The 26966-nt window shown below is 47.6% G+C and overlaps 1 protein-coding gene across 4 annotated transcripts in view; it reads right to left on the bottom strand.

The window, feature by feature from the left end:
- The window catches only part of METTL23 (methyltransferase 23, arginine), a 142584-nt gene that overhangs the window by 45695 nt on the left and 69923 nt on the right, over window positions 1-26966 (bottom strand). For all 4 annotated transcript variants that reach the window (XM_078654613.1, XM_078654616.1, XM_078654612.1 and 1 more), the window contains exon 3: window positions 7208-7445. In XM_078654613.1, coding sequence (XP_078510739.1) covers window positions 7208-7445 — 238 coding nt within the window. The remainder of the gene's footprint in view (window positions 1-7207; window positions 7446-26966) is intronic.

Here is a 26966-nt window from a genome sequence, read left to right as displayed (position 1 = left end):
ACCTTACACATTATACCCCACACACCCGCATGCACCGTCACGGCTGCGACAAGAAAAGATCTCTGACAAAGAACCCTCTCACGGGGCCCGTGGGGCATTGCAGTGCCAGCCCCACAAGGAGCAAAATGCCCAATGATGAAGCATGATTGTGGGTGTCAAGGGTGTGTGAGGGCAACACTTCCAAATAAGGAAGGTCCCCCTGGAACAATATGTTCCAACCACACCTTTTCTTTAACGTTTTCTATACCCTCTCCGCATAGTACCAAGCACCTACACTGATTAGACCTGTCTGTACAACGTACATCCTGGATATAAGAGAGAGGCAGAACTAGCATGGGATCACAAGCACAGTGGAAAGAGTGAGACCATGGTGAGATTTGGATGGAAGAGGACAGAACATTCAAGAGATAGTAAGAGTTGGCGGGGAGAGTGAGAAAGAAGGGAAGAGGAGGATCTTAGGAAAGAGCAAGACAATGTTAACAGCTTGGTGAGAGATGAAGAGTTAATCAGCGTATTAGACGTCGATGTAAGAGAAGTAGAATCACCAAGAAAAGGAAAGATAAAAGTGAGAAGGAGGAAGGGAGAAGTCTATGTAATGGGCAGAACCAGTGAGAGAGGATAAAAGGACAGGGGAGAAGGAAAAGGGATAGGTAGATTTAAGATGGCATAACCAGCAGAGAAAATAAAAGGCTGGGTGGAGAGTTAAGAGATGAAGAGTAGGACAGGAAAGGGAGACATGAATGCAAGAGGGGCAGACCCAGCAAGAGACAGTGAGAGGTCAAGATGAGAGGCCCAATCTAGAAAGGAAGGACAGTTGTAAGAGTGGCAGAATCAGAGAGAGAGATGGTAAGATGCTTGGGGAGAAATGAGAGGAAATAATGAAGGGTTGAAGAGGATATAAGAAGTGCTGAATCATCAAAGGTAGGTAAAAGGCTGTGCGACAGATGAGTTGAAATGTACAACATAGAGGGAAGAGGTGGATGTGAATGGGCAGAATCAACAAATAAGTAAGAGGAGAGGTAAAAATGTATTTGAACCGGTGTCTGATGATAAGTGCGTTGAGCCGTCTGCCAAAATTTGCAATTACTTATCTCTCTATTTTCTATGTAAAAATATTGAAAAAGATTGTTTCTGTTTTTAGATTCCTGTGTCATCCTTCACAAGGGGTTGTGATCTTGAACCATCCTCAATGTGTCTGGAATTCCAAACTGCTCTCTTTGTACTATATTACTTCTCTTGACAATTCTATTAGATTAGATTTTTCTGCCAGTGGGAACCTTTCCTGCCCATGTGCTGACTGGAGATCAAGTGATCGTAGTTCCTGCCCTGACCTTCCTTTGCAATATCTCGCTTGCCTCATATTAGTTCCTACCATTGTAAAAATCAATAAAAACTGTGGTCATTCCTCTGCTCAAAAAACCTTCAGAAGGCTAAAAAACTTCTCAGCATCTTCTGGCATCTCTTTGCTGCCTTTTGTCTCAAAAATTCCACAATATTTTTATTTAATAGGAAAAAGGCAGAAGTAGATTGTGAAACCTTTACTATGGGTCAGGGGCAATGCAGGATTGATTGGCAGCATCTGCTGAGGATGCAGTTGTTTAACATTGCCTTTTCAGAACTTAAGGCTATTTTATTTCATTTGGATAAGAGCTATTTCTTTTGGAAACTTGTCTCGCCAAAGGTGCTAATAGAGAGTAGCCAAAGCTTACTGCAGGAGGTGATAAAAGTATTGGACCTCAAATACAGTATGTCACATTAATCATATCTATAAGCACCATATCCAGCCAGCCTCGCCATGTCTTTTAAAACAGACTGATTGGAGAAGGTGGTTATAAAAATGTGATCTACAACTAAGAGTCCTCTAATATCCAACAGACCTCTGTTGATGTCTCTGCTTGTGCAAAGTGTCCTGCAAACTGATAACGGGCAGTAGGCCACCCTGCAAGACTTACGTGCTGTGAGGTCCAGGGAAGGGGTCTAGGCTTAGATAGGAAAGGTGGAAAACCTACATTTGACAGACTGGCCTCTGGCCAGGGCCAGCTGGTGGGACAATTGTTTTTATTACTGTGGATAAACTGGGCTCCTTGATTGGTCTGGCTTGGTCTTTGGAGCACAACGGAAAAAAGCTGCTGCAGCACTAGGGCTGCTGTCCACAGTGTCAGTCTGACCGTGCTCACAAAGCCAGCAGGCTCATTATGTGGAGAATGGCAATGGGCCAGCCTTGGCAAGCACAGTATAATGTGCACCTCCTCCCCCTACAGCAAATACTCCAAAACCTCGGGGAGTAAAAGTGAGGCCTGGGAAAACTGCTGCTTTTCATGGGCACAGTTAATATTGGCCTATTGAGGGAGGTGAGGAGAAGAAGGGGGAGTATATAGGATAAAAAGGCTGCACTGAGTGCTGACGAGGAGAGGTGATGAGGGAATTCCATAAAGTACATGATCTGCAAATCATTGAGCCTAACGAGTCGATTCAGAGAGGCAAATCTTGCACTGGAGCCTGGTAGGGCAAAAGTGTTTTGTTAGGTAGCCGAGAGGGGGGTGACTCGAGTGACTCGTAGATGATGGAAGTGGTCTCACATTCAATTATCTCTTTAACCAATATCCCAATCAATTTAGCGTAGGACAGATGCAATTTGATTATTACTTCCTAAGCTAAATATGAGCAAGTGGTACATTTCTGGTCCTTGTTTAAGCTGGCAAGTGTCTTCTCAGATTTTAGGGATATTTGACTTCAAATTTCTTAAACTAAATCTATTTGTTTACTTTAACTTTACTTTGAAAGTCAAGCACCCCAAACCTACCTACTCTACATTTCCTTTCCTTGTAGGTATAAACTGCTCAGAGTGTACTACAGTAAGTCCCTCGTGTTTTGTTGCTTTATCATACTACTTGTCTCTTTAGTGACTGTCTCTCAGTGTAGATGTTGGCAGTCTTTTTCCCATCGCCGCAGATTCTTGTCCCTGTTTAGCCATCTCTCCTGTACATCTTTAAGTTAGTTCAGCTCTTTGCTGAGAGTAATTGCTGTGTTTAGGCGCTCAGTGTGCAGGTGTGGGCCAGCCTCTGGTGCCTCCGCCTGTCAATATATTAGCTACCCCACCCATGAATGACATTTGTGCAGTCTCCTGATCTATACGTTTGAAATCTGTGTTGCAATACTTGCAGGTCACTCTCCTGATCTAGCATAGATTCCTTTGGGTTGATCCCTCCATGCCTGCTGAAAACCAAAGGCCTTATCCTGAACTTGTGTGAAGGGAAGGCTGGAGGGTCACTTGAAGTCCCACTATGTAGGTTTGAGACAATCGGTCTTGGGATGTTAATCATGCACTAATATGGAAACAATTAGTGAACATTGGCGTAATCATATCGGTTTTTGAGAGACCTAGGCCTAGCTTTTGATCCAGTTTGATTGAGCAGCTTCTTCCAAAGCAGCTTCAACAATGCCAGAAAAAGAATAGTCAGTTGAAGTCACTTTCAGTGATGTCTTTTCTGCGATGTTACATCTTACAGGGGCCTCCAATTCTGTCCAGGGCCCCAGAAATCCTAGAATGTCCCTGGGAATATTCAATAGAAAATGGCAATAATACTTACCATGGCCGCTGAGCAGCAAACAGACAATTACATGATTATCCAACTGTTTATCTGGCCATCAGCACAGTGACTGGTGAATGTTGCAAGTTTCATGGAACTTGTAGTTTTTTCTCTGAGCATTATGAGTACTTACTGTCCCCTGTCTCTATTGTTGTGTTTAATGGCTGCTATGGTTAATAAAGCAGAGAAGAGAATGCATAAGCTGAAGCATCCGGTCCTGACAGAATCTGGTCACCATGTGTAAAACGGCTCATGTAGTTCTGCACTGCCAGCCCCAGTAAATATCTATACCTCAGTTTCAATCAGCTTTTCAGCCACTTATCTGCATATTAATCCAGTATTCTACTATTACCCCAATTGTGTTTAATATATATGTGGCAACCTATTTATTAGTACGTGGAAAATAAACATATTACGGGCAGAGAAGCAATGCTTGCATAGTGACTGATCAAAGGTATGGCCAAAGCTCCAAGCGCGTACACATAATGACTCATTCATGAATTGGATCTTTTACATTGAACCACAGGTTGATGATTTTAACCTGCAATTCCTACTTCAAAACCGAAGACTACAGACCTGCTTGGTTACATTTGTTCACCAGGTGACGTAGAGAAGAAGTGGGAGGGCCCATGTGCTGCAGCACCTAAGAGGCCACTGTCAACAAAGCTGAAACCTTGAAAGAGTCCCATGTGCCTCTGGACCATGGACAGGAGTTACGTTGCTCCAAAGTTGTTTACAAGAGTGGGCTACGCTACAATGAGTCATATAAACTATTAGTTACCTCAGCACATCAGAACATTCTGATGAAACTAGCCCACATGTTTCCTTTGTCTGCACACCCCAGGATTAAAAACTATGGAGAGGTGTTTTTCTCTTATTGTAATGACTTAGAATGTGCATAGAAAGTGAGCTCCTGTCCTACTTGCTAAATGAGTGGTAGGTCTAGAGGGTGAAGACAATCTCAGTGTGAATGAGTAAGAGTATCTTTTGAGAGGGTAGAGGCAGATATAGTTTTTCCCTTTATCCCTTTACAAATTCTTTGAATAGAGTGGTCCACTTATTAAGACAACCATAAGGCAGTTGAGGAGCCTTACTATCCAAATGGTAGCCAATGCCCTGATTGGCATCGCAAGCTGTATTCTATGGCGAGGTGGTTTCTACGCTACATGAAGGCCATGTAGGAGGACATTAGTGTAATTTACAAGTTTTGCTTCAAAACAACAGGCAGATTGAGAGATTTAAAGTAACTATAAACAGCATGATTGGGGGTTTGGAGCAATAAATAAAGAGGAAGTGAGACATCCACCTTCCATGCTTATTTTTTTGCATATCAGTGTCACAGAGAGGTGAGGGCTGTAGCCCATTTGAACTTTGTAAGCCACCCAGTCTGTGGCCTGCTATGTTGGTGAAAGAGGGTAGTGTTCAGATAATGTGGAAGAATGGCCAAAGTGTGTGATGAACCAGCTATGGCATAGGGGGAAGAGCAATGTTTGGGTGAGGTAGAAGCTACTGCAGAAATGGTATAACTAGACGGGCTACACAAAAGAGGAGAAGTCCAGATAAGGCAACCTGTATAGGTTCTAGGGATACGTACATTGAAATATTTACTTTTGTAAAGAACATCGATGAAATTAATTACTTAATTGACCAGGGAACTCGCTGTGAAAACTCTAAGATGTATATTGTGAACAGGCTTAAGCTAAACCACCATTGTGTAGAGATGGCTGCAATCCTAGTAACTGGTAAAATAGAGAAGGACAATGAACTCTGAAATAAGTAAATTCAAAGTAAAGCTCAGGAAGGCTGTTCAGCTTTCTCCTGATCTGACACATACATGGCAAAATAATGCAGGCCGCTTGAGGCAATTTTCAGGTTTGTTTTCACTGATCTCAAGTATGACAAAGAGATTCATGTACAACATCAACACTGAGGACACTCTCCCTGTGACAAGTCCCATGTGTAAAGTGTTCAGTCCAGAACATTATCTGACATTGATGCAGAGGACGTAAGGATGCTGGCCCTCAAGGTTGTTGGGAACTTCTAACGTCCATGGGCAAGTCCACTAGTATGGTATGGTGCGTTGTGTGTTAAGGCCAAAAACTCAAACTGCTGTGTGAAGCTGATTTTTCTCCTTCTACTTGTTCTCACATAGTTTGCGAGGCACTTCAGAGACATACTTCACCTGCTCTTTGTAAAGTTGAGGGAAAGACCAGCAGTTTTAAACTTTCGTTTATGTGACTTTGTTAAAGAGCAATTTTAGTCTTTCCTTTTTCATTAGGCAGAATAAAACCAATGATCTACTCAATTACGTAAAACACACACAAGGTGATGGGTGGAATGCTTGCAAATAGTTTAACCACTGGCAATCACTCGGGTAAGATTCTAACCCATCATTTTTCACCTACTGTGCCACCCTAGACAGAGGCCCACCATATGCAAATCAATACTGATCCTGCTCCTTATGGGGCCCACACACACCGAACTGAACTGCCAGGTGAGGCCCCCTCCAAAGGGGAACACAAACCCAGACCAATGTTTGCCTTATTAGGTTTTGTCAGTGACGTTTAGCTTGGATCCTGTGGCACAACAAGCAAGGGACCCACGTCTGAAACACCCAAGGTGGGCTCTGACGAGCTTGACTTCGAGCATTTGGCTTGAGGACGCACAATTACTGGAGAAAGTCAGAAACCTCTGGTCGAGAAGCATGCAAGGCACAGTGAGCCTAGCCCCGTGATCTGGTTGTAAGGTCTCTCTGAGGCTCGACCCTTCAATAGGGAGCACATTTTACACTACCCATGTTGTTAAGAGTGACTGTGTCCTTGCACTGATTTCCTTCTCTGCCAGCTGACTATTTAAAACATATGGAATATCTTAATGAATTTGAGGAAACATACTCTGACTTGCTGGGAGGAACCTCAGGAGAGAAGAACAGTTTGATTGACTTCAATGCATAGCTACGAAAGGGCAATGGTTTCGTACCCAGTTTGTAGTATAAAACCTGTTGCACAGCCCTGACAAGCTGTATTAGCGAGTTGCTGCATATATTATTGATAAGCGGCCTTCAAGTCTTGCATAAGCTCTGGAGGTTTGATGGCTGCTCTGTTTATTGTGTAAAAATGAATATAAAGTGTGTTTGTAATGTGGGGTACAGGACTTTTTTTCATCATTATACTTAGACCCAGATAAAGACACCCGAGAAAGGTAGGTAGAAGCAAGAAGAAAATGCAGGGAAAGAGTGAACGAGAGAAAGCAGGGATGGAAAAAACGTGAAAGTGTAAGATGAAGAGCTGCTGGATAGTGGAACCTAAACCAGGCAGCCCTGGTAGCCGGAAACCCTGACAATTGGCAGGCCAGGTTTTAGAGGTGTGGCCATAAGAAAAACGTTTGGCCCCTGTACTTATTTTATGTATATATTTATATCACAAATTAAGCACTGATAGAACAGTACAAAAGCTATAGGCTGGATCGCTCATGTCATCCCTCACTCAAATAACTGGGTAATTAAAAATATGACCAGTTTTACCACTTCACAACTGTCCAGTAGCTGAGTAAATTTTCAGTGGCCTCCAGTTTATGAACATTCATTTTTTTGTATAGAGATGATATAGGGGGCTTACCTTCAGGTTCATAAAATACGTCGGATCCTAGAATAATATCCACTGGAGGCAGAGTCAATAGCTCAGGTGATATGTCACCCCAGGTGAATCCGAAAACCTTCACCCCCTGGAGGTTATTCATCTGACAGCTGCGGCGACAATTTTCCAGACATTCAGGGAGCTCTGCGCTGTCCGATAATGTTACATCTGCACCACATTTTGCTGCAACAACACCTGGCAAACTCACACCTGCTCCAAGCTAAACAGAGAGAAAAATCATAAGTAGGTGCAATGGTGCAACTTTCTATGTATATTGCAGGCACATGGTGGGGTGGGGGGGCAGGACTGTGAAGTGGGAAGGAGGGAAAGGTTTGACTATCTAATAATAATAATAATAATAATAATAATAAAGAAGTTTATAGAGCGCTATCGCTGCGCCATCCCGGCGTGTCCCCGCGCTGTAGAACTGTGGAAGCAAAAGAGACATGAGAGCTAAAACCTGCAGCAGATACCAGAACCCCTCTAGCATGTAAACAAGTGAGTTTTTAACAGACAGCGAAACTTCCTTTCTGTTTGCTCAAGACGCAGGTTAAGTGGAAGTTTATTCCAACTTATGGCAGCAATCACTCTAAAAGAGCGACCTCCCATTTTTGCCCTCTTAAATCGATGGGTCACCAAAGTGCCCATTCCACAGGACCGAAGTGCTCGCACTGGCTCATATCTGGTGATCAGGTCAGCCAGATATGGGGGAGCCTTCTGCCACAAGATCCGATGACAAGTCAAGAGGGCTTTAAACAGTATTCTTTTTTTAACAGGCAGCCAGTGGAGGGCCGCCAGAGCTGCACTGGATGCCGCTCTTCTGGGGAGTCTGAGCACAAGCCGCGCTGCCGCATTTTGTAGTACCTGAAGCCGACCCATGCTTTTACAGGATGCTCCCAGAAAGAGGACATTCCTGTAATCAATCCGGGATGTGATCAAGGCCTGGGTCATCGTGCGTCTTGCCTCCAGAGGGAGCAGATCCAGGGTTTTATTTAAGATCTTGAGTATCCCGAAACACTTTCCGACCACCCGCCTAATATGCGACTCATAGGAAAGTGTAGGGTCTACCCAGATCCCTAGATTTTTGGCTTCGACTCACGGAATAGGTGCTACCCCCAGACACTTAGGCCACCAGTCGCCAGTCCATTTCCGTTTATCACCACCTACCACCAGTACCTCCGTTTTTGAACCATTCAGCTTCAGGCAATGATTGTCCATCCATACAGCTAATGCCTGCATACAAGCTCTAAAGTTGTCTGCTCCACCTGACGGTACTTGGGAAAGGGTGATCAGCAGTTGAGTATCGTCGGCGACGGCGTAGGATACTATCTCTACGCCAAACAATTGCACTACTTCTGCTAAGGGGGCCATGTACAAATTAAATAGGGTGGGACTCAGGGCCGAGCCCTGAGGCACCCCCTGATCCAGTGCTATTTCAGCCGATTGAAAAGAGCCTCTCTGAACCTGGAAGCTTCTGCCGGTCAAGAAGGATTTCAGCCAGCCCAGCGCCCGACCAGCCACACCACCCTTGATCAGACACTGTAGCAAGGTGATGTGTGCTACAGTGTCGAACGCTGCACTAAGGTCAAGCATGACCAGTGCCATGGTGTGCCCTGCATCTGCGCCCTGCCTCAGTGTCTCTGTAGCACGCAATAAGGCAGTTTCGGTCGAATACCCTGCCCGAAACCCTGATTGAGAAGGGTGTAGGAGTTTGGCCTCCTCCAGGTAAGCCATCAGTTGTATGTTAGCTATATTTTCTGCTATTTTAGCGGTGTATGGCAGCAAGGAAATCGGTCTCAGGTTGTCAAGCACTGAATGACTGATATTGGCCTTCTTCCTGATCGGCAGCACTATCGCCTTCTTCCAGCTAAGCGGAAGAGTCTGAGAGCTAAAGGAGACTTCAAGGACATGTCTCATATAGGGCTCTAATACCTCTAGACTTTCACCCACCAACCTAGGGGGGGGCTGGGTCTCGTGGGGATCCCGACTTAACACTGTGACATATCCTACAAAGCTCCTTCAATGTGGGTACTGTAAAGCACTCTAATCTCCGATCAGAGTGCCTAGCCTCCCTCATTTCAACAAAAGTCTGTCCCCTTGCCGGGCAGCTGGAGAAGGATCTGTATATGTTTCTAACCTTGCTAGCAAAGAATTCTGCTACTCTATTACATTCCATGACAGAATCAGACTCCGGGGCATTGGAGCTGGAGACCTCAGAGATCTCTTTATAGATCTTAAAGAGTTCTCTTGCGGAGCATTCCGCCTCACTAATTCTAGTTTTATAGTGTGAGGCCTTTGCTTCCCTCACCTTCATCTGATAGCCCCTCTGGGCAACTCTATACTCATTTTTCTTCTGGGTAGAAAAGTCCCTGCGCCAGCTCCTTTCAAGCTTCTTACATTCAGACCTAAGGGCCTGCAAGTCTGTCGTATACCAAGGGGCCGACTTTCTAACTCTATTCCCTTGCTTACCGGTGTACAGCGGTGCCACCGTATTCAGGGCTATAAGGATCCGATCTTCTAGATTTTTATTAGCGCTTTAACTATCTGTTCCTCCCGGCATCCCCCCTTCATGTAACATATCATTAAATGTGGACCAGGAAAAATTCTTCCACTTCCGGTAGGGATAGCCGGTTTCACCCCCCTCAGCAAATCTTCTGCCCCAGCTACACCGATTTCAAACGAAACCAGAAAATGGTCCGTCCAGGGAACCGGGCGTGTGGCTTTCGTTGTTATACCCTCCCAACTGGCAAACACCGGATCCAGTAAATGACCGTGCGTGTGGGTGGGGGTAAGATTTTTCAATTCTAATTGGATGTCCTGTAGGTCTTGCTTAATCTCCACAGCCTCTTTAAGTTGGACATCCTCAAAACGAATGTTCAGATCTCCTAATAACATAATCTTACTACGCCTAAGCGCCATGTGTGCCACACAATCTTGCAGACTCTGCCTAAAGTTACCAACACTCCCTGGAGGTCTATAAAGAAGAATGCCAGATATATGACCCGGGGGCCGGTTTGTAGCCCAAAACTACCGGCCTCACAATTCTCAATCGCCAGAGGTTCAAGGGAGCACACAAGGGGGGCTTTTGTAATTATTGCAATTCCCCCACCTTTCCCTGTAGGTCTATCCACTCTAGTCATGCTATAGCCAGGAGGTAATGCTTCAATAACCTCTGGGTCCGAGTCCGCGCCCAGCCAGGTTTCTGTCAAGAAGAGTATGTCCATCTTGTCTTCCAAAAGAAGATCCCAAATCTGCAAGCCGTGTTTAGGCAGTGATCTGCAGTTCAGTAGGCCCCCCTGATAGCTTCTTACTCCTGATTTACACCCCAGTTCTCTCCTAGTTTTAAAAGAACAATGGGGACATTTGCTGAATGAGGTAACCTCTAAAGTATGCCTACAGCAATCCGCTACCACGGAACGTAATGCCCATAGTTCATGTCTATCATAGCTTTTAGGGGCCAGAGGAATTTGGCCAGGGAGTATGGCCCTGTGCCCTAGACGCCCGCGGATGGACGCAGACGGGCTTAACTTTGGCGCAACTTCGGCGCGAAGTCGGCGCTCCCGCTGTGCTCGTCCGCTGCGCTTCCTCGAACCAAAACACATTTATACAGGGGGTAGTGGCAGCTAGAGCGCTGACCTGCCTGTCTGCGGTGAGCCCGGAAGTGGTGGGCTCCTCCTCACCTTCCGCAAGCAAACGCCCACGATGAGCGCGGCAGAACGGGCGGGAGAGCAGAAGGTAGGTGACCCCCCCCCGGGCTAAAACCCAGCCCCAAGTACAGTGCACACAATATAAACAATATAAAATGTCCGTAAATCGACACAATACGTTTTAAAAAGTGAAGCCTTCGCACCAGTAAAAAACACAATGCACTTGAGTATCTTAGCGCTCTCACTCAGCGCAGGATTGAGGAAGCTGCCAGCACAAGCGGATAGAGCCTGCCACTGCCACCGGCAAGCTCTTTTCCACCAGGGTCAGGGTGGGTGCAGGCACTTTTATGTCACTGGGCTTCATGAGTGGTATTGTATTTTTGTTGTGTAAATATTCTACAGATGTTTCTAAGGTATTATATCGGTAAAGGTCTTCCATAGGTATCTTTAGGGAGCTAAACGAAGGAATGAGTTAAGGGAGTTATCAACCCGTCTAATAAATTGGGTTCAAGCCCACCATGTGTGAATTGAGAGTTGCTTAACGTCCTTCCATTCTGAGAGGATGGATTTGAGATCGATTGTTATTGGTATGCCTAACAGAGAATCACTCATTTTGAAGAGTTTGCGTAATTTGGGTGGGGAAGATACCCAATGCAATGGTAGCTGGGTCTGAGGTCCAGGTTATATATAAGATGTGAGAGTTGGAGTCACTGATTTCCTTCCAGAATTCAGGGACTAGTCAGCAGTCTAGTAAAATGTTTGAGGTTGCCTTGTTCTTCCTTGCAGCTCCAACATAGGCCTGATCCTATCCATTCTAGTTTTTGTAATTTGAAAGGTGTCCAGTTGGCCATGTATGCTGTCCATAATCTGCATTGTGCCAAGTGGGGAGCAATTTGATCTTGCATGAGTATTGCCAAGTTAGATTCCAGTCTATATGGGGAGAGTTGATTCAGTGTTTTAATTTAGTACATGTTCCCACTGTATGGTTTCTCTGAGTTGTGATGGCTTTGGGGAGGGTAACGTATAGGGTACAGGTGCCACATGGCATCCTAAAACCGTCTTGGGGAGTATGTAAGAAAGGTTGGGTTTGGGTGGGGGTTTGTGTCTGGAAAGGACAATTTAAATTAGTAGAACTGAAGTCAAAATTGTTGAGATTAAATTTTTTTTTAATAGATAAGAATGTGAGGGGGGTCTGGTTTGGGGGCCTAGGGCTTTAATAAGGGCTATTCCCTCCTTTGTCCAGTTTTTATAACACAGGGGCTAACCTTCGATTTTGATTTTTTCATTGTGCCAATCATGGAGGTAAGGGAGACATATTCGTTTTTTTACTAATTTTAGCCAGGTTGATTAGTGTACCGGCGAATTTGTGAGCCAATGTACGCGCTCTGTCTTGTTAGCTGGGCAGTTTGGGTTCTGCTAGAAATCTGCTAGGCTAGGACCTCAGAGTGATTTTGGTAGTCTTCGTTTTCTGAGTGTAATTCTTAGTTTCTTAAATGACGAAAGAAAAAGTGAAGAGAAAAAGTTTTTTTGAAGAACTCGTCAGAGAGGGATATAGGGGACATTCTTATAAGGAAATTATCATGTTGATGGTTTTGATACGACCAACTTTCCAGCAATTATTCTTAATGGTATTACGTAGATAATTTTCGTTGTATTTTATGGATTGCTTTAAGGCACGCTCAAACCAAATTCCTAGATATTTGATTCTTTTATTTTTTTAACTTATATTATAACTATTAGAACATCATCTGCGTAAGCAGTTGATGTTCTAATAGTTTTTTGTCTTTTTGGGCCCCTGATGTAAAAGGGCTTCCTGCTATGTTTTTGTTTTCTCTTGAAGCAATAAAGAGTGATTCTAATGTTAAGAGAAAGAGTAAAGAGGAAAGGGGGCAGTACTGTCTCGTTCCTTGTATAGTAAAGCTGTTGGATAGGTGACCATTGATATTTATTTTGCCTGTGGGTCTGTTATATAGGGCTAGTTCCAGTTTTCTAAAAATTGACACCCACATTTAGTGTTGCATGCAGTAAGGTCCATGGGACCTTATCAAAAGCCTTCTCTGCGTCTAGTGCTATAATGCATGAAGGGTTATCAAGAAGGTTCACTTTTTCTGTGGCATGGCTGAATAGTCTGAGATTATCCAAACCAAGTCTATCTTATATCATGCCTGTTTGAGATGGGTGGATGAATGATCTGAGAACTGGCCGGAGTCTGTTCACAAATATGAAAATATTTATTTGTGTGTGTTAACTACAACTTGCACACCTATCATGCTCTGCTTAGGTCCTCACATATATCACTCATGACATGTTAAATATGTGTGTGTGTTATAAATACTACTTACCATGTAAGATATATGATGTAAAGGGTGATGATGTACAGCTGGGTAATAAAACTCTATGTAAAGGTAATTGTGATGTAATTACCAAAATGCAATCTACAGCGTTGAAACTACCTGAGTTGTAACAACAGAAATTTCCAGAGAAGAACTGCTAGCTACTTATCAGTGAGGTGAGCCTTAATATTATAATCTGGCTTCAGAAGAAGGTTCTCTTTCTTTGAGGCAGTTAATCATGTGGCCTCCTAATGTACGAGTTACTTACCTCCAGTAACGATGTATCTGGTAGAGACGATTCTAGCCGCAGATTCCTTCCCGTAGAATTATCCCCAGGCGTGAGACTGGATCCGGAAACTTTTTGCCACAGCATCCCTGCGTGCCGGGGGGAGAGCATCACTCGACTCCGCCCCTGCATCGTCAGCGTACGTGACGTCAGCGAGGTCACATAAGTCCCACCCCGGCGTGCCTACGTCAGTTTTCTTCAGAGAACTTTTCCAAGCCACAATGTGGAGCCAGCATAGAAACTGTGGGAACAGTGTGCGAAAAAGAAAAGGAAAAAGGAATAGTGGTGAAGAACACCATAAGGAACAGTGGCAACAGGCGTGGCTTGGTAAAATGGCCAGCAAGAAGAGTCTCAGTGGCGCTCCTGCCCCGAATGGTAAATTTCCTCTATAATCCTGGCGTTTTGGAAACCCTAATCGTGCATACTGGCAGCGGAACCCTCCCATGACCCGGCGGTCCATGATGGTGGCAGCCTGCTGTAGTGGACCGGCGCTACGAGCTGTGGTGATCCCGGGGGAGTCCTGGTCCCCGTAATGGCGGCCGCCATTACCCTGTGTAGAGGGGGAAAAATTGGCGGGCAGCGGCGTATAATCCCGTGGAGACCCGACCCACGACCAATACAGCGGGCGGACCCCAGGCGGGAGTCTACCTGCTGGGAGACAGTGTGTGCAGGATCAGACGGATCGGCAGGTCTCCATGGACTGGGGGTGCGCATTAGGAGAGGTCGCGGCCGCGGGGCCTACTTCTGGGCCTGAGGAGGTGACGGCCAGACAGAGACCCGATCCCGGAGGCGGTGATCATCGGGTGGAGCGGGGAGGCGGACATCAGGAGTTTGCAGTGGCGGCCCCGTGCCCCCGGTGAGTCCGGCCGCACAGACACATCAGCAGTATGGCCCGGAAGAATAGACACAAATAGTGGGTGAGAAGCGGCGGCTGGCGGGCACTCGCGGGCTGGAGGCAGAGGCTGCGTGAGGTCGAGGCGGTGCGGCCTGCACCCTTTCCAGCGGGTCGTGCCTGAATCTTGAGAGGAAATTGCCTGGGGGCCCAAGCGTGGGCCTGAACTGTATGGGAGCCGCTTCCAGGGCCCGGTGGTAATGGTGTGCGGCCATACGCACCTAATGCAGGATTTGCCCCCTTGCCTCTTGAAACACCTGAGTTTGAAGGCCGAGGATTGACGGCAACGAAAGCTGAAGGAGCAAGGAGAGGCCTGACTACACCCCGGCTGGTGGGTCGGGAGACAGAGACTTGGCGAAGGCTTGGGGGCGTTACAGAAGGGCGCAGTCCCAGGGGCAGTTCCCCAGGTGAAGAGGTGAGCAGGCCCGCCCCCCTGATTGGCGTGGCCCCCTGGTGAGCGGGAACTGGGCCGGAGGCGTTCGCCCCACGAGTGGGTGGTAGACCAGTCGTAGACCAGGCGCACAAGGATACCACTCCGATACGGTCCGGCACGGCTGGAGAAGAGTGGCGGAGGGCCAGGCAACTGCCAAGAACTGACGACCGGCTGGGCTCGAGGGGGTAACACACGGTGAAGGCCCAGTGCAACTGGTGGAGAGAGAAAGAAGGCCAGGTAACAGCAAGGAGCGACGGCCGCGGGCCTGCCTGCTAAAGACACTGCGGAAACCCCTAAGGGGAGGTGGACTGTTGAACGGAATCCTTCCCTGGACTGCTTCGGGCACTGCAGACTTTTGGTCGGGGTGCCCGCCGGGGAGTATCCTGAGAGGTGCCCAATCGAATAAAATTGTGCAATATACGGTCCCGGGGTCGACGGCGGCGGACCACCCTCGTACAGATATGGAGCAAGGGACTCATCAGGACTCGGCTGCTCTGGACAAGGCAGATATCTTGGAAGCGATCCGAGACTCCAGGGTGGCATTAGAGACCAAAATGGATGGGATGGCAATGAACATTAATCACCTGCGACTGGACCTCAGGAAGGTGGCAGACAGGGTCACCGTCACGGAAGGAGACCTGAGTGCTCTGCAGACGGAGATCAGGCAGCTGCGGGAGACGGTGACGGCGCTTCAGGACAATACTGCCCGGCTGAAGGAAAGGGAGGAAGATGCGGAAGGCCGCTCTCGAAGAAATAATCTCCACTTTTTGGGATTCTCTAAGAAAGTGGAGGGGCCGGCAGCGATCTCTTTCTGGAGGACTGGATCGGCAGAGTGTTCCCCAACCTCAGGCTCTCCAAAATGTTTGCGGTGGAAAGGGCACATAGATCCCTGGGGCCGCCCCCGAGACCAGGATCCCCGCCCAGAGCCTTGATTGCCCGGATGTTTAACTTTAGGGACCGGGACATGATCTTGCAGCACATCCGTACCAACGGCCCTCCCAGATTTGAGAACCATGACATTCATATCTACCCTGATTATACTAAAAAAGTACAAGACCTATGGAATGACTTCCTCAGTGTTAAACGCCGGATGTGTAGCCACAACATTAAATACAGCCAGATGTTCCTGGCTAGACTCCGGGTGCAGTACGCAGACAAGGTCCACTTCTTTGGCACTCCAGCGGAGGCAGTAGACTGGATGTACTCACTGGGCCTGGCCGGCTCAGCCCGAAATCAGGGATGGCAGGAGCAGCGGCGTGGAGCAATCGACAGAAGAGCCAGCAACGACACACGGAAGGACAACGGCGGCAGGAACGAGAGCGGGTCGGCGAAGGATGTGTAGTGGTGGGACCGGATGGCACTCTTCGTACGTAGATAGAGACGATCCCGACACAGAACCAGTTTTCTCCACTCTTTCTGGTGCAGGAAACAGTCTGATGTGGACAGGGCCACGAGCCCGGCTGTAGAGGGCTCTGGAAAGGAGTGAGTGAGGGAGGGTCCGGATGGTGTGATCGGGGGGGTTCATACCCATGGACACTGCGAGTACCAGGTTCGGCCCACGGGACATTTGACTTTCCCATGTGACTCATACGTATGGGCTTGAGCCTATTGGACTTGAGGGGGGGAGTGTTTGATAAATGATAAATGTTGAAGGAGGGTACACCATTTCGCCTAAGGGATGGTTAGGTTCGCCGGCTGTGGAGTGCCGAGGCAACCTGGCTAGACCTCAGTCGGGTGGGGCTGTGCGGTGCCAGGCAGTCGGCTGATTCATTGAGTCTAAGTGGGGAGGGAGGTTTACACGGACCTGGGTGGGTCAGTGTGGTTGTAATCGTTCTTTTGTCAAGTTGAGAGGGGTATTCTAGGAGGGTGGGTGGAGCTTTGGGGCGGGGTTCGGAGTCCTTGAGCCAGTGTTGGTTGTGATAATGAAGGGCTACTGCCTGTGGGTGGGGGGAGTTGGGTTTCTAGTTGTGGGGTTGCTGCCGGGTCTGGTTTGTGTTGGTATGTGGGTGATCGAAGGTGTCCTCCTGTGAGGGGGGCAAGACAAGACGCTACTGGGAAGTCCCCACACAACAGGCGGGGGACGGAGAGGTCGACTATATACTCATGCCAGGGGATAACCAGAAATACAATCTGATCACGTGAAACGTGCAGGGCTCAATAATAGGGTGAAAAGGATCCAGGTGGCATCATACCTTATGCATTATGGGGTCAATATAGCCCTACTCCAGGAAACCCACATCGATGATGGTTTTTTTTTTAGCCGAGTCATGGGGCAGCTGGATCTGGACCCATTCTGGATTCTGGATACAGAATTGGTAGTGGCAGGAGACTTTAATTGTGCCCTGGATGGGGAGCTTGACCAATTCCCCCCAAAGCTAGATGCCAAGCCTAGAGTTCAGGAAGTGATGGGCCAAATGCTTCACAGTTATGATTTACTGGATGTGTGGCGCCACCGTAACCCTAGGCTTAGAGTGTACTCGTGTCACACTCCTGCTGCCAATACCCATAGTAGGTTAGACTATTTCTTCATTCAAAAGTCGGCGGTATATCAGGTAGCAGAGACGCAATACCTAGCCCGCTATTTATCAGATCATTCCCTGCTCCTAATTGCATACTCATTAGCCCGACCGAGGTCTTAAGTACCGCTCTGTAGGCTCAATATAGAAGCCTTTGGCGACCCGATATATAAAGACGCCATATCAAAGGGGCTGGACGATTATATGGAGGTCAACTGGGGCTCCGCTAGCACCAGGGCGACTGAGTGGGATGACATGAAGGTGGTGGTGGTACGGGGGATATGTATGTCCACGGAGGTGGGGGTTAAAAAAGTGTTGGAGAGTGGCTTGCGGCAACAGGAGGAACGGTTAGCGGCTTTGGAAAAAGAACTTCCCACGAATAGAGAGAGGTCGGCAGAATGAGATGACGTGCGGCGGCAGATAGGGGACATATGGGACTCGCTAGGCAAATATGCTAGAACAGCGAGTAGGCATCGTTGGTACACGGAAGGAGATAAGGCAGGGTGGCTGTTAGCGCGCCTGATTAGAGCAAAGACTCAGCCTTGCCACATCCTAACACTTAAAAACGAACTAGGACAGGCGGTGTATACCCAACATGAAATAACGAAAATGCTACTTACCAGTATGCATCTGTTCTTGGCATGTAGAGCTGCAGAGTTGTACACTTAGCATTAGATCGCCACCTGGTGTTGGGCTCGGATGATGCAGGTTGTTGTCTTCTTGGAAGAAGTCTTTGTTAGTCCGGAGATAGGTGACTCCTCCCTTGGACAATACTGCACATGGGCATCGGCTCCATCCTTAGATTGTTTTTCGCCATGATGGGAAATGATGGAGTCAGTAGAAGTAAAGAAAAAGAGATGTCCATGCGTGCGCATCTAAGTAAGATGAAAACTGGAACGGATACAAGTCCCGGGGAAGCGGGAGGGCGTGTACAACTCTGCAGCTCTACATGCCAAGAACAGATGCATACTTGTAAGTAGCATTTTCTGTTCGAGGCATATGAGCTGCAGATTGTACACTTAGCATCCATTGTGCAGCAGTGTCTCCCCTAGCGGTGGTCGCTTGTATCCGTTGCAGTGGTTTGAAATAGAGATTTAAGGACAGCTTGGCCTACTGCAGCTTGCTGCTTGGCTTGCACATCAACACAATCGTGTTTAGTGAAGGTGTGTGGTGTAGACCATGTTGCTGCTTTACATATGTCCTCTAGGTGTATGTTTCCTAAGAAAGCCATAGAGGCTCCCAGTTTGCGAGTGGAGTGCGCTCTAGGAGGAACTGTTAATGTACGTTTAGCTTTTATATAGCATATTTGTATACACTTTACAATCCACCTCGCATTCCCGCCTTTAGAGATGGGGTTGCCTTTGTGCGGAGGAGAGAAAGCGACAGACAGTTGTTTTGTCTTCCGAAAAGATTTAGTTCTATCTATATAGTACAAGAGGGCTCTCTTAGCATCTAATGTGTGTAAAGCTCTTTCCGCTACAGAGTCTGGGTTTTGGAAAAACACCGGTAACTCTACGGACTGGTTTAGGTGAAAAGGAGTGATGACTTTTGGAAGAAATTTTGGATTAGATCTAAGAACCATTTTGTTAGGATGTATTTGAAAAATTGGCTCTTGTATAGTGAAAGCTTGTATCTCACTTAATCCTCTGAGAGAGGTAATGGCAACGAGGAAAGCAGTTTTCCATGTTAGGAACTGCAGTTCACATTTATGTAGAGGCTCGAAATGGGGTCCCATGAGTCTTGTAAGGACAATATTTAAGTTCCACACAGGGGAAGGTGGTAACCTGGGTGGGATTATTCTTTTCAATCCTTCCATAAACGCTTTCATTGCAGGAACTCTGAAGAGAGACAGATGTTGCCTGTTTTGTAAATAGGCTGCAATTGCTGCAAGGTGCAGGCGTATGGAAGAGTATGCCAAATTAGACCTTTGTAGATGTAAAAGGTAACAAATGATATTTTGGATGGAAGCATCCAGGGGATCAATTTGATTATTTTTGTAATATATAGCGAATCTTTTCCATTTAGCGACGTAACACGCTCTGGTAGTGGGTTTCTTAGCCTCTATAATAATGTTCATACAGTCTGGTGGTAGGTTTAGATAACCAAACTCTAAGACGTCAGGAGCCAGATCGCCAAATTCAGTTGGTTCGGGTCTGGGTGTCTGATTTCTCCATGGTTCTGTGTTAGCAGGGATGGAGTTAGTTGTAACTTTTGGTGTGGAACTAGAGATAGTTCTAACAGTGTGGTGAACCATGCTTGTCGTGCCCATGTGGGAGCCACCAGGATCAGTTTGAGAGACTGTTGTCTGAGCTTGCGCACCACCAATGGAATCAGTGGGAGAGGCGGAAGAGCGTACGCAAATCCGCCTGACCAGTTCATCCATATCGCATTGCCTTCGGACAGTGGGTGTGGAAACCTGGCGGCGAAGGCTGGGCATTTTGCATTTTCGTGGGTGGCAAACAGATCAATGTGTGGATTACCCCACCTTTGGAAGAATGGCTGAAGAACTTGTGGATGTAGTTCCCATTCGTGAATCTGTTGTGACTGCCGACTTAACAGATCTGCTATCTGATTGTGAACCCCTGGAAGGTGTTCCGCTAACAGATGTATGTTTTGAGGAATGGGCCATCTCCAAATGTTCTGTGCGAGCTGGGACAGTTGCAGAGAGTGTCCCCCCCGTTTTTGTATATAGTACATGGCTGTCATATTGTCCGTCCGAATTAGGACAGCTTTGTTTTGTACTTGAAGTTGAAAAGTCTTGAGTGCTAAGAATATTGCTAGCAGCTCTAGATGGTTGATATGGAACAGTTTTTGTTGATTTTTCCATTAACCCCGAGTTGTGTGATGTAAGAGATGGGTTCCCCACCCTGTGAGGGATGTGACTGTTGTGAGCACTACTTGTGGAACAGGCTCGCCGAACGGCCACCGTTTTGTCAAGTTTTTGGTGTTCCACCACTGCAGAGAGCGATGTGTGCGGCTTTCCACCAACACCAGGTCTGTTAGTTGACCTTGAGCTTGGTTCCACTGTTGTGCTAAGCACTCCTGTAATGGGCGCATTTGCAATCTTGCGTGTGGTACTATGAAGATGCAAGATGCCATCATGCCTATTAGCCTCATGAACACCCTGGTTTGCAGAATAATAATAATAATAATAATCCACATTTGTAAAGCGCAAACAATCACCCGTAAGGGTCTCTAGGCGCTGGAGGCTGTCGGGAAGATTCAGCAAGCTATTGCCCAGAGTCACATGGTGCTGGGCTTATCTGCTGCCTTCACCGGGGATCGAACCATGATCCCCAGATTCCGGAATCAGTCGCCCTGGCCGCGGCGCCACACCTCTTCCTCCTGTTGGTGTTGAAAGGCGGTGGCTAAGGCTTGAATGCTCTGTATCCTGGCTGGACTGGGATATGATAGGGCTGTAGACGTTTCTATTGTAGCTCCTAGATACTGGTGGACATGCGAAGGCTGCAGGTGCGACTTGGTGTAGTTTATCGTAAACCCTAAGTTGTGCAACGTTTGAATTGTCTGATGTGTGTGTTGGACACACTGATTGAATGACTTGGCTTTTATGAGCTAATCGTCTAGATAAGGGAAGACATGTATTTGTTGTCTCCTGAGGTGTGCTGCTACCACTGCTAGGCACTTTGTGAATACTCACGGTGCTGTCGTCACTCCGAATGGAAGGACTTTGAACTGATAGTGTTGTCCTTCTAGTACAAACCTTAAATACTTTCTGTGAGCAGGATGTATGGGGATATGGAAGTGGGCGTCCTTTAGATCTAGTGTTGTAAGGAAATCGCCTTGTTGCAGCAGTGGAAGCACTTGTTGTAGAGTGATCATATGAAAATGATCTGATTGTATGTAATGGTTGAGGGGCCTGAGGTCGAGAATGGGCCTTAGTGCCCCGTCCTTCTTGGGATTTAGAAAGTACAGCGAATAAACCCCTGTTCCTTGTTCTTGTAAAGGAACTATTTGAATAGCGTCTTTTTGTAGAAGTGAGAGAACTTCTTGTTGGAGCAGAGTTAGATGGTCTGTAGACATTGGATGCTGCCTGGGAGGTATGTGTGGAGATGTTGCTGTAAGTTCTAGGCAGTAGCCATGTTGGATAATCTGTCTTACCCACTTGTCTGTTGTAATGGAGTTCCAGACAGGCAGGAACTGTGTTAGTCTGTCCCCTACAGGAGTGGAATGCTGTGGGGGGAGCGAGGGAAGCCATTGTTTAGTGGTGGAAGAGGATCGATTGTTGTTGTTACCGCAACCTCTTCCTTTGGTATTATTGCCTTTGTATCCTCCTCTATAATATCCCTTGTTAGAGGATGTTTGTGACTTATAAGATGTGGTAGTGTCTGCTCCAGTTTGTTTGGAGCCTCCTCTGTAGAAGGAGCAACGAAAGGAGCCTCTAGCTTGTGTGGACTGTAAAGCCCCCATAGACTTGGCAGTGTCTGTGTCTTTTTTCATTTTTTCTAGTGTAGTGTCTACTTCTGGGCCAAATAATTGGTTCTGATTAAATGGCTGGTTTAAAATGGTGGTTTGCACTTCTTGTTTAAAGCCTGAAATGCGTAACCACGCATGTCTTCTAAGTATGACACTGGTATTTACAGCTCTAGATGCTGTGTCTGCGACATTTAGTGAGCATTTTATTGAGGCATTGGATATTAACTTGCCTTCTTGTATGAGGTCAGTAGCTTGATCTTTATACTGATCTGGTAGGTGCTCAAGTAGTTTCTCTAATTGATCATAATGAGCCCTATCGTAACGAGAGAGGAGGGCTTGTGTATTTGCTATGTGCCATATGTTTGAAGCCTGCGCAGCTATTCTTTTACCTAACGCATCAATTACTTTGGATTCCTTGTCAGGTGGGGGTGCTTCGCCAGAAGTTTGAGAATTAGCCCTCTTCCTAGCATTGGACACAACTAATGAGTCTAGTGGTAGGTGTCCTTTAATATAGACTGGATCTGAGGGTGCGGGTCTATATTTTTTCTCAATTCTGGGGTTCAATATTCTAGTGCGTACAGGGTCTTTAAATACCTGTGGAGCATGTTTGATTACCCCTTTAATCATAGGAAGAATTTGAGAAGAACGCTGGGACTGCTCAAAGGTATCTAAGAGAAAATCTTCCTCAATGTCATCTGAATGCATGCGGACTCCATGGTATACAGCAGCTCTGTTTAACAGATGACCAAAACCAATGGTATCCTCTGGAGGGGAAGGTTTTGATGGGTATGATTGCGGCTCGGGAATGTCAGGCACGTTTTGGGGGTTTGTAAAGTCCCATATAGACACATTTTTAGTGGTTGGAAAGTTCCACACACCCTTCTGTACAGGGTATGAACCAGGTTCTTCTATATCTTCCCCTCCACCCAAATCATATTCATCATCATTGTGTTGAGGCGAATGTGATGATAATGGAGAATGGACAGGAGAGATTTGAGGTGATATGTGAGGAGAAACAGGAGAACAGGGAGGTATAGGAGAGGAAGGGTGAATAGGAGAGGTTGGACAGTCCTTTTTCTTGGCAGGAACCACAGGTGTGGGTGGTGTATCTGCTGGTCTCTTCTTGAGCGGCGTAGCGCCTACATGACCTGTGTTTGGGTCTGTGTATATCTTCTTTTGTCGAGGATCTGGTCGAAAAAGTTCTTCCTCCTGTACAATCTTCTTGGGCGTCGATTTTTTCGGTGCCTGCGGAGGTTGTTTGGTTTCTTTAGCCTTGGTAGGTGTTATAACGTCCCGTGGCGTAGTTTTCGGTGCCAAAGGTGTCGTTTCGGCTTTGTAGGCATATTCGAGGATTTGGGTGTGGTTTTTGGCACCGAAGGTGTAGAAGTGGACGGCTTCGGAGCCGGTGCTTCTTTCGGTTTCGGTACCGGAACAGTGTTCGGTTTCGGTGTCAATACTATTTTTGTCTACGGAGCCGAAGGGTGTTTAGGCTTCGGTGCTGAGGCATCTTTATTTTTCGGTGCCGATGGAAGAGGCTTGCTCGGTGTCGAGGCACTGGAAGGCGTAGTTAATTTCTTCGGAGCCGAGCTCAAAGGCCGGGCTTTCGAAGTAGGTGTTCGGTCTCGACTGGGCCCCTTAGGCGGAGTTCTGACCTTTGCCTTCTGTTTGGGCAGTGTATCTGGTGCAGGGGCAGTAGTACTCACGCACTGACCCGATGGAATGGAGTCATCTGAGTCGTCTGCCTCTGATACGATCTGGAGATCAGGTGAGTCTTCTTTGGGAGCGAGCGGAACCTCATCGTCGAAGATATCTTCCGGTGCTGGAGCTGATCTCTTCATCTCGTGCTGACGGGCCATCCGATCCCGGATAGTTTTCTTCAATCGGAAGGATGCACAAGCTGTGCAGGTCGACTCGTCGTGTTCCGTCGATAGACAGAGGTTGCAGACCTCGTGGTGGTCGCTATGTGGAAACTTTGCTTGACATACCGGGCATCTTTTGAACTGAGTTCTTTCCATGTGGTGTAGGCCGCACGGCGTCGATAGACCTAACGGCCCACTTCAATGACCGGAATGGAAACGATGGCGTCGAAAAGTCTTGTAGTCGATGTCGAAGGTAGTTTGTAGAAGTTTGAGGAAGTTCTGCGCTTTGAAATTGCAGAAAAGTCGTTTTCTAGCCAGAGCGGTGAAACTTTCATCCGAACCCAGTGGCTGAAAAAAACAATCTAAGGATGGAGCCGATGCCCATGCGCAGTATTTTCCAAGGGAGGAGTCACCTATCTCGGGACTAACGAATACTTCTTCCAAGAAGACAACAACCTGCAATCATCCGAGCCCAACACCAGGTGGCGATCTAATGCTAAGTGTACAATCTGCAGCTCATATGCCTCGAACATAATGTTTTCCTAGCCCATATAAATAAAATATACTCCGAGAGCCAGTCACCCACGACCCTGGAAGCGGTGGAGGCCTATTTGGCGGAAGTAGATCTGCCTAATATCGACGAGGAAAGTCAGGAGGCCCTGGGGGACCCTTTAGTGGGGAGGAGATTCCAGCAGCAATCGCCCACCTGAAGATGGCAAAGTACCCGGGAATGGATGGTATGGCAGCTGAACTCTACAAAGAGTACGGCGGAGTGCTGATCCCAAAACTACTGGAGATTACAGTGGAGGCCGAGGAACGTGGTATGCTCTCAGACTCCATGAGGGAAGCACTGATTGTGATGATCCCCAAACCCGGGAAGGATCACCTCCTCCCCGGCTCTTAGAGGCCCATCTCAATACTAAATGTTGATCTTAAAATTATCAGCCAGGTGTTGGCGTCTAGGCTCCTCCCCTATCTTCGGCAGCTGGTCCACGATGACCAGTCCGGGTTTATACCGGGCTGAAAAACGTTGCGGAATATCTGCCGCCTGGCACATATAATGCAATCTTTGAAGGGGCCGGCTCAACAGAGCACCTTGGTGTTCCTCAAGTTGGGCTTACCTTTAGCAGGTATTGCTTAAGATGGGCCTAGGGGAGGGATTTGTCAACTGGATTAAGCTGCTATACGCTCGTCCGAGGACGAGGGTCCGTACATGGCGTTACGTGTCCGACGCATTCCCCATAGCAAGGGGGATGCAGCAGGGTTGCCCACGTTCCCCCTTGCTATTTGCTCTGGCAATGGAGCCATTGGCGTGTCATCGGCGACAGTTACTGGTGGGAAAGAGCATACGCGTGGGGGGGTTCGGAGCATGTGGATTCACTGTACGCCAATGATGCGCTAATATACCTAAACCAGCCGTCCCAGTCACTGACCCTATTTGCGGAGGCCTCTGGGCTTCACATTAATAGAACAAAGTCACAGCCATACGCGATTTGGGATGGAAAGCGACTGGAGAGGGGACCAACGTCCAGTGTCCAGTGTTAGAGTTTCCATGGGTTGAGGACACGGTCCGCTACCTAGGGATATGGGTCCAGAGGACAGAGGCAGTGTTCTATCAGCACAATATGGGGAGGATAATTTGAGGGCTGCAGGGTAGTATTACCTTTTAGAACACTCTTAACCTATCCCTGATGGGAAAGATTGCGTTAATAAAGATGGTAGTCCTGCCTCGATGTCTCTATACCATGCAAGGCTCCCTCTTTGAAATTCTGCACCGGGTATTTAGGGAGCTCGATAAAATGCTGGTCCAATTACTGTGGAATGGGAAGCGATGCAGGGTTAGTTTGGCGGTCATGAAACGCAGCTGGGGTAAAGGGGGGTTGGAAATCCCAGACTTGGAACTTTATTATTTTGCATCGCAATTGCAATATGCTATTGCCTGGCTTGACGCGGACCCCTCCTGGGAGAGGTCCTTGTTGGCAGGTACGTACGTAGACCAGCAGCTAGGGGCGTTGTTCTGGCGGGCCCCGGGGCTCCCGGAGCACGGTCCCCCTTTGATGCGGCTTAGAGCTGCAATTTGGAACAGAGTGGTCCGGAGAATAATTCGGGATAGACCCTTTGCCCCGGAGGCGGACTTTTGGATGATGCCGCCCTTTGCTTGGATTGACCAGGTGATGTCAGTAGAGGCCTGGAAGGCCCGGGGTTGCCTAATGCTGTCGGATCTCTACCAGGATGATAAATGTATCACTTATCAGGAGGCAGTGGCCACCTTCGAGTTGGGAACAGGGCAATTTTTGCAGTATGCCAAACTGGCGGCAACGGCACTGCAATTGTGGCCTAAATTTCCAGACGCCCTGGGGCACACCCACACCCTGGTCACCATGATTGTTATGGCGGGAGGGAGAAAATGTGTTACTCACCTCTATAAAGCTTTTAGGGACGACAAAAAGAACGGCCCACTACCCATAGAAGATAAATGACAGCAGGTGTGTCCACAGGATGTCACGACGAGAGACTGGGAAAAAATACACTGGAGTGTGCGGAAGGTGGCGGTGAGCAATCGCTTAAAGTAGATCCAGTACAACATAATACATATGACGTACCTCTCGCCCAGGAGGCTGCACGCCATTGATCGCTTCCAGGACCCTCACTGCCCCTGGTGTCGCTATGACTCGGCAGATTTTCCGCATATGGTATGGACGTGCCCAAAGATCCAGATTATTGGGGGGAGGTTATTGTGGATCTGACCTGAATTACGGGATGGACTATAGAATTAGATCCACGCGCTTGTTTACTGGGCTTGATTCCTAGGGACCGGAAACGTAAGATAAGCAGGCGGTTCCTGGTCCTGGGTCTAGTCATAGCCAAGAGGCGTATTGCGATCCACTGGTTATCGCAGCAGAGACCACTACTGGCAAAATGGAGGGCGGATTTAAGTGAATGGGCCCTGGCAGAGGAGGGGCATATAAGAAAGACCAGGAGGGATCCCAAGCTGCCCGTGGTGTTACTGGCATGGAGAGCGATGATGCAGGAGATAGGGGAACAGGCTTCCCAAGTCTCTATAGACAGTGCGATGGAGTCGTCCTCCGGAGAGGGGACGGCCCCAGGACAAGAGAGGGAGACGCAAGGTGATCCCTCATGATTACTAAGTTACATGGACCTTGAGTTACATGGACCCGGTGGTGGGGGATTGGGCAGGGAGGGGGGCTGTTGAGAAGGGAAGGGGGTTGGGAGGGGAAGGGTTTCCTACAGTTGGGTAAGTTTCTGTGTGGAACATTTAATGTGACGACTAGCCAAAGATAATGTCAAGGGGGGGGATTCTCAACTATGGCGAATGTAGT

The sequence above is a fragment of the Lissotriton helveticus genome, chromosome 7, assembly GCF_964261635.1.
Source record: "Lissotriton helveticus chromosome 7, aLisHel1.1, whole genome shotgun sequence".
Taxonomy (NCBI): domain Eukaryota; kingdom Metazoa; phylum Chordata; class Amphibia; order Caudata; family Salamandridae; genus Lissotriton; species Lissotriton helveticus.
Note: the sequence above shows the minus strand (reverse complement) of the source record. Positions and strands in the feature narration are given on the sequence as shown.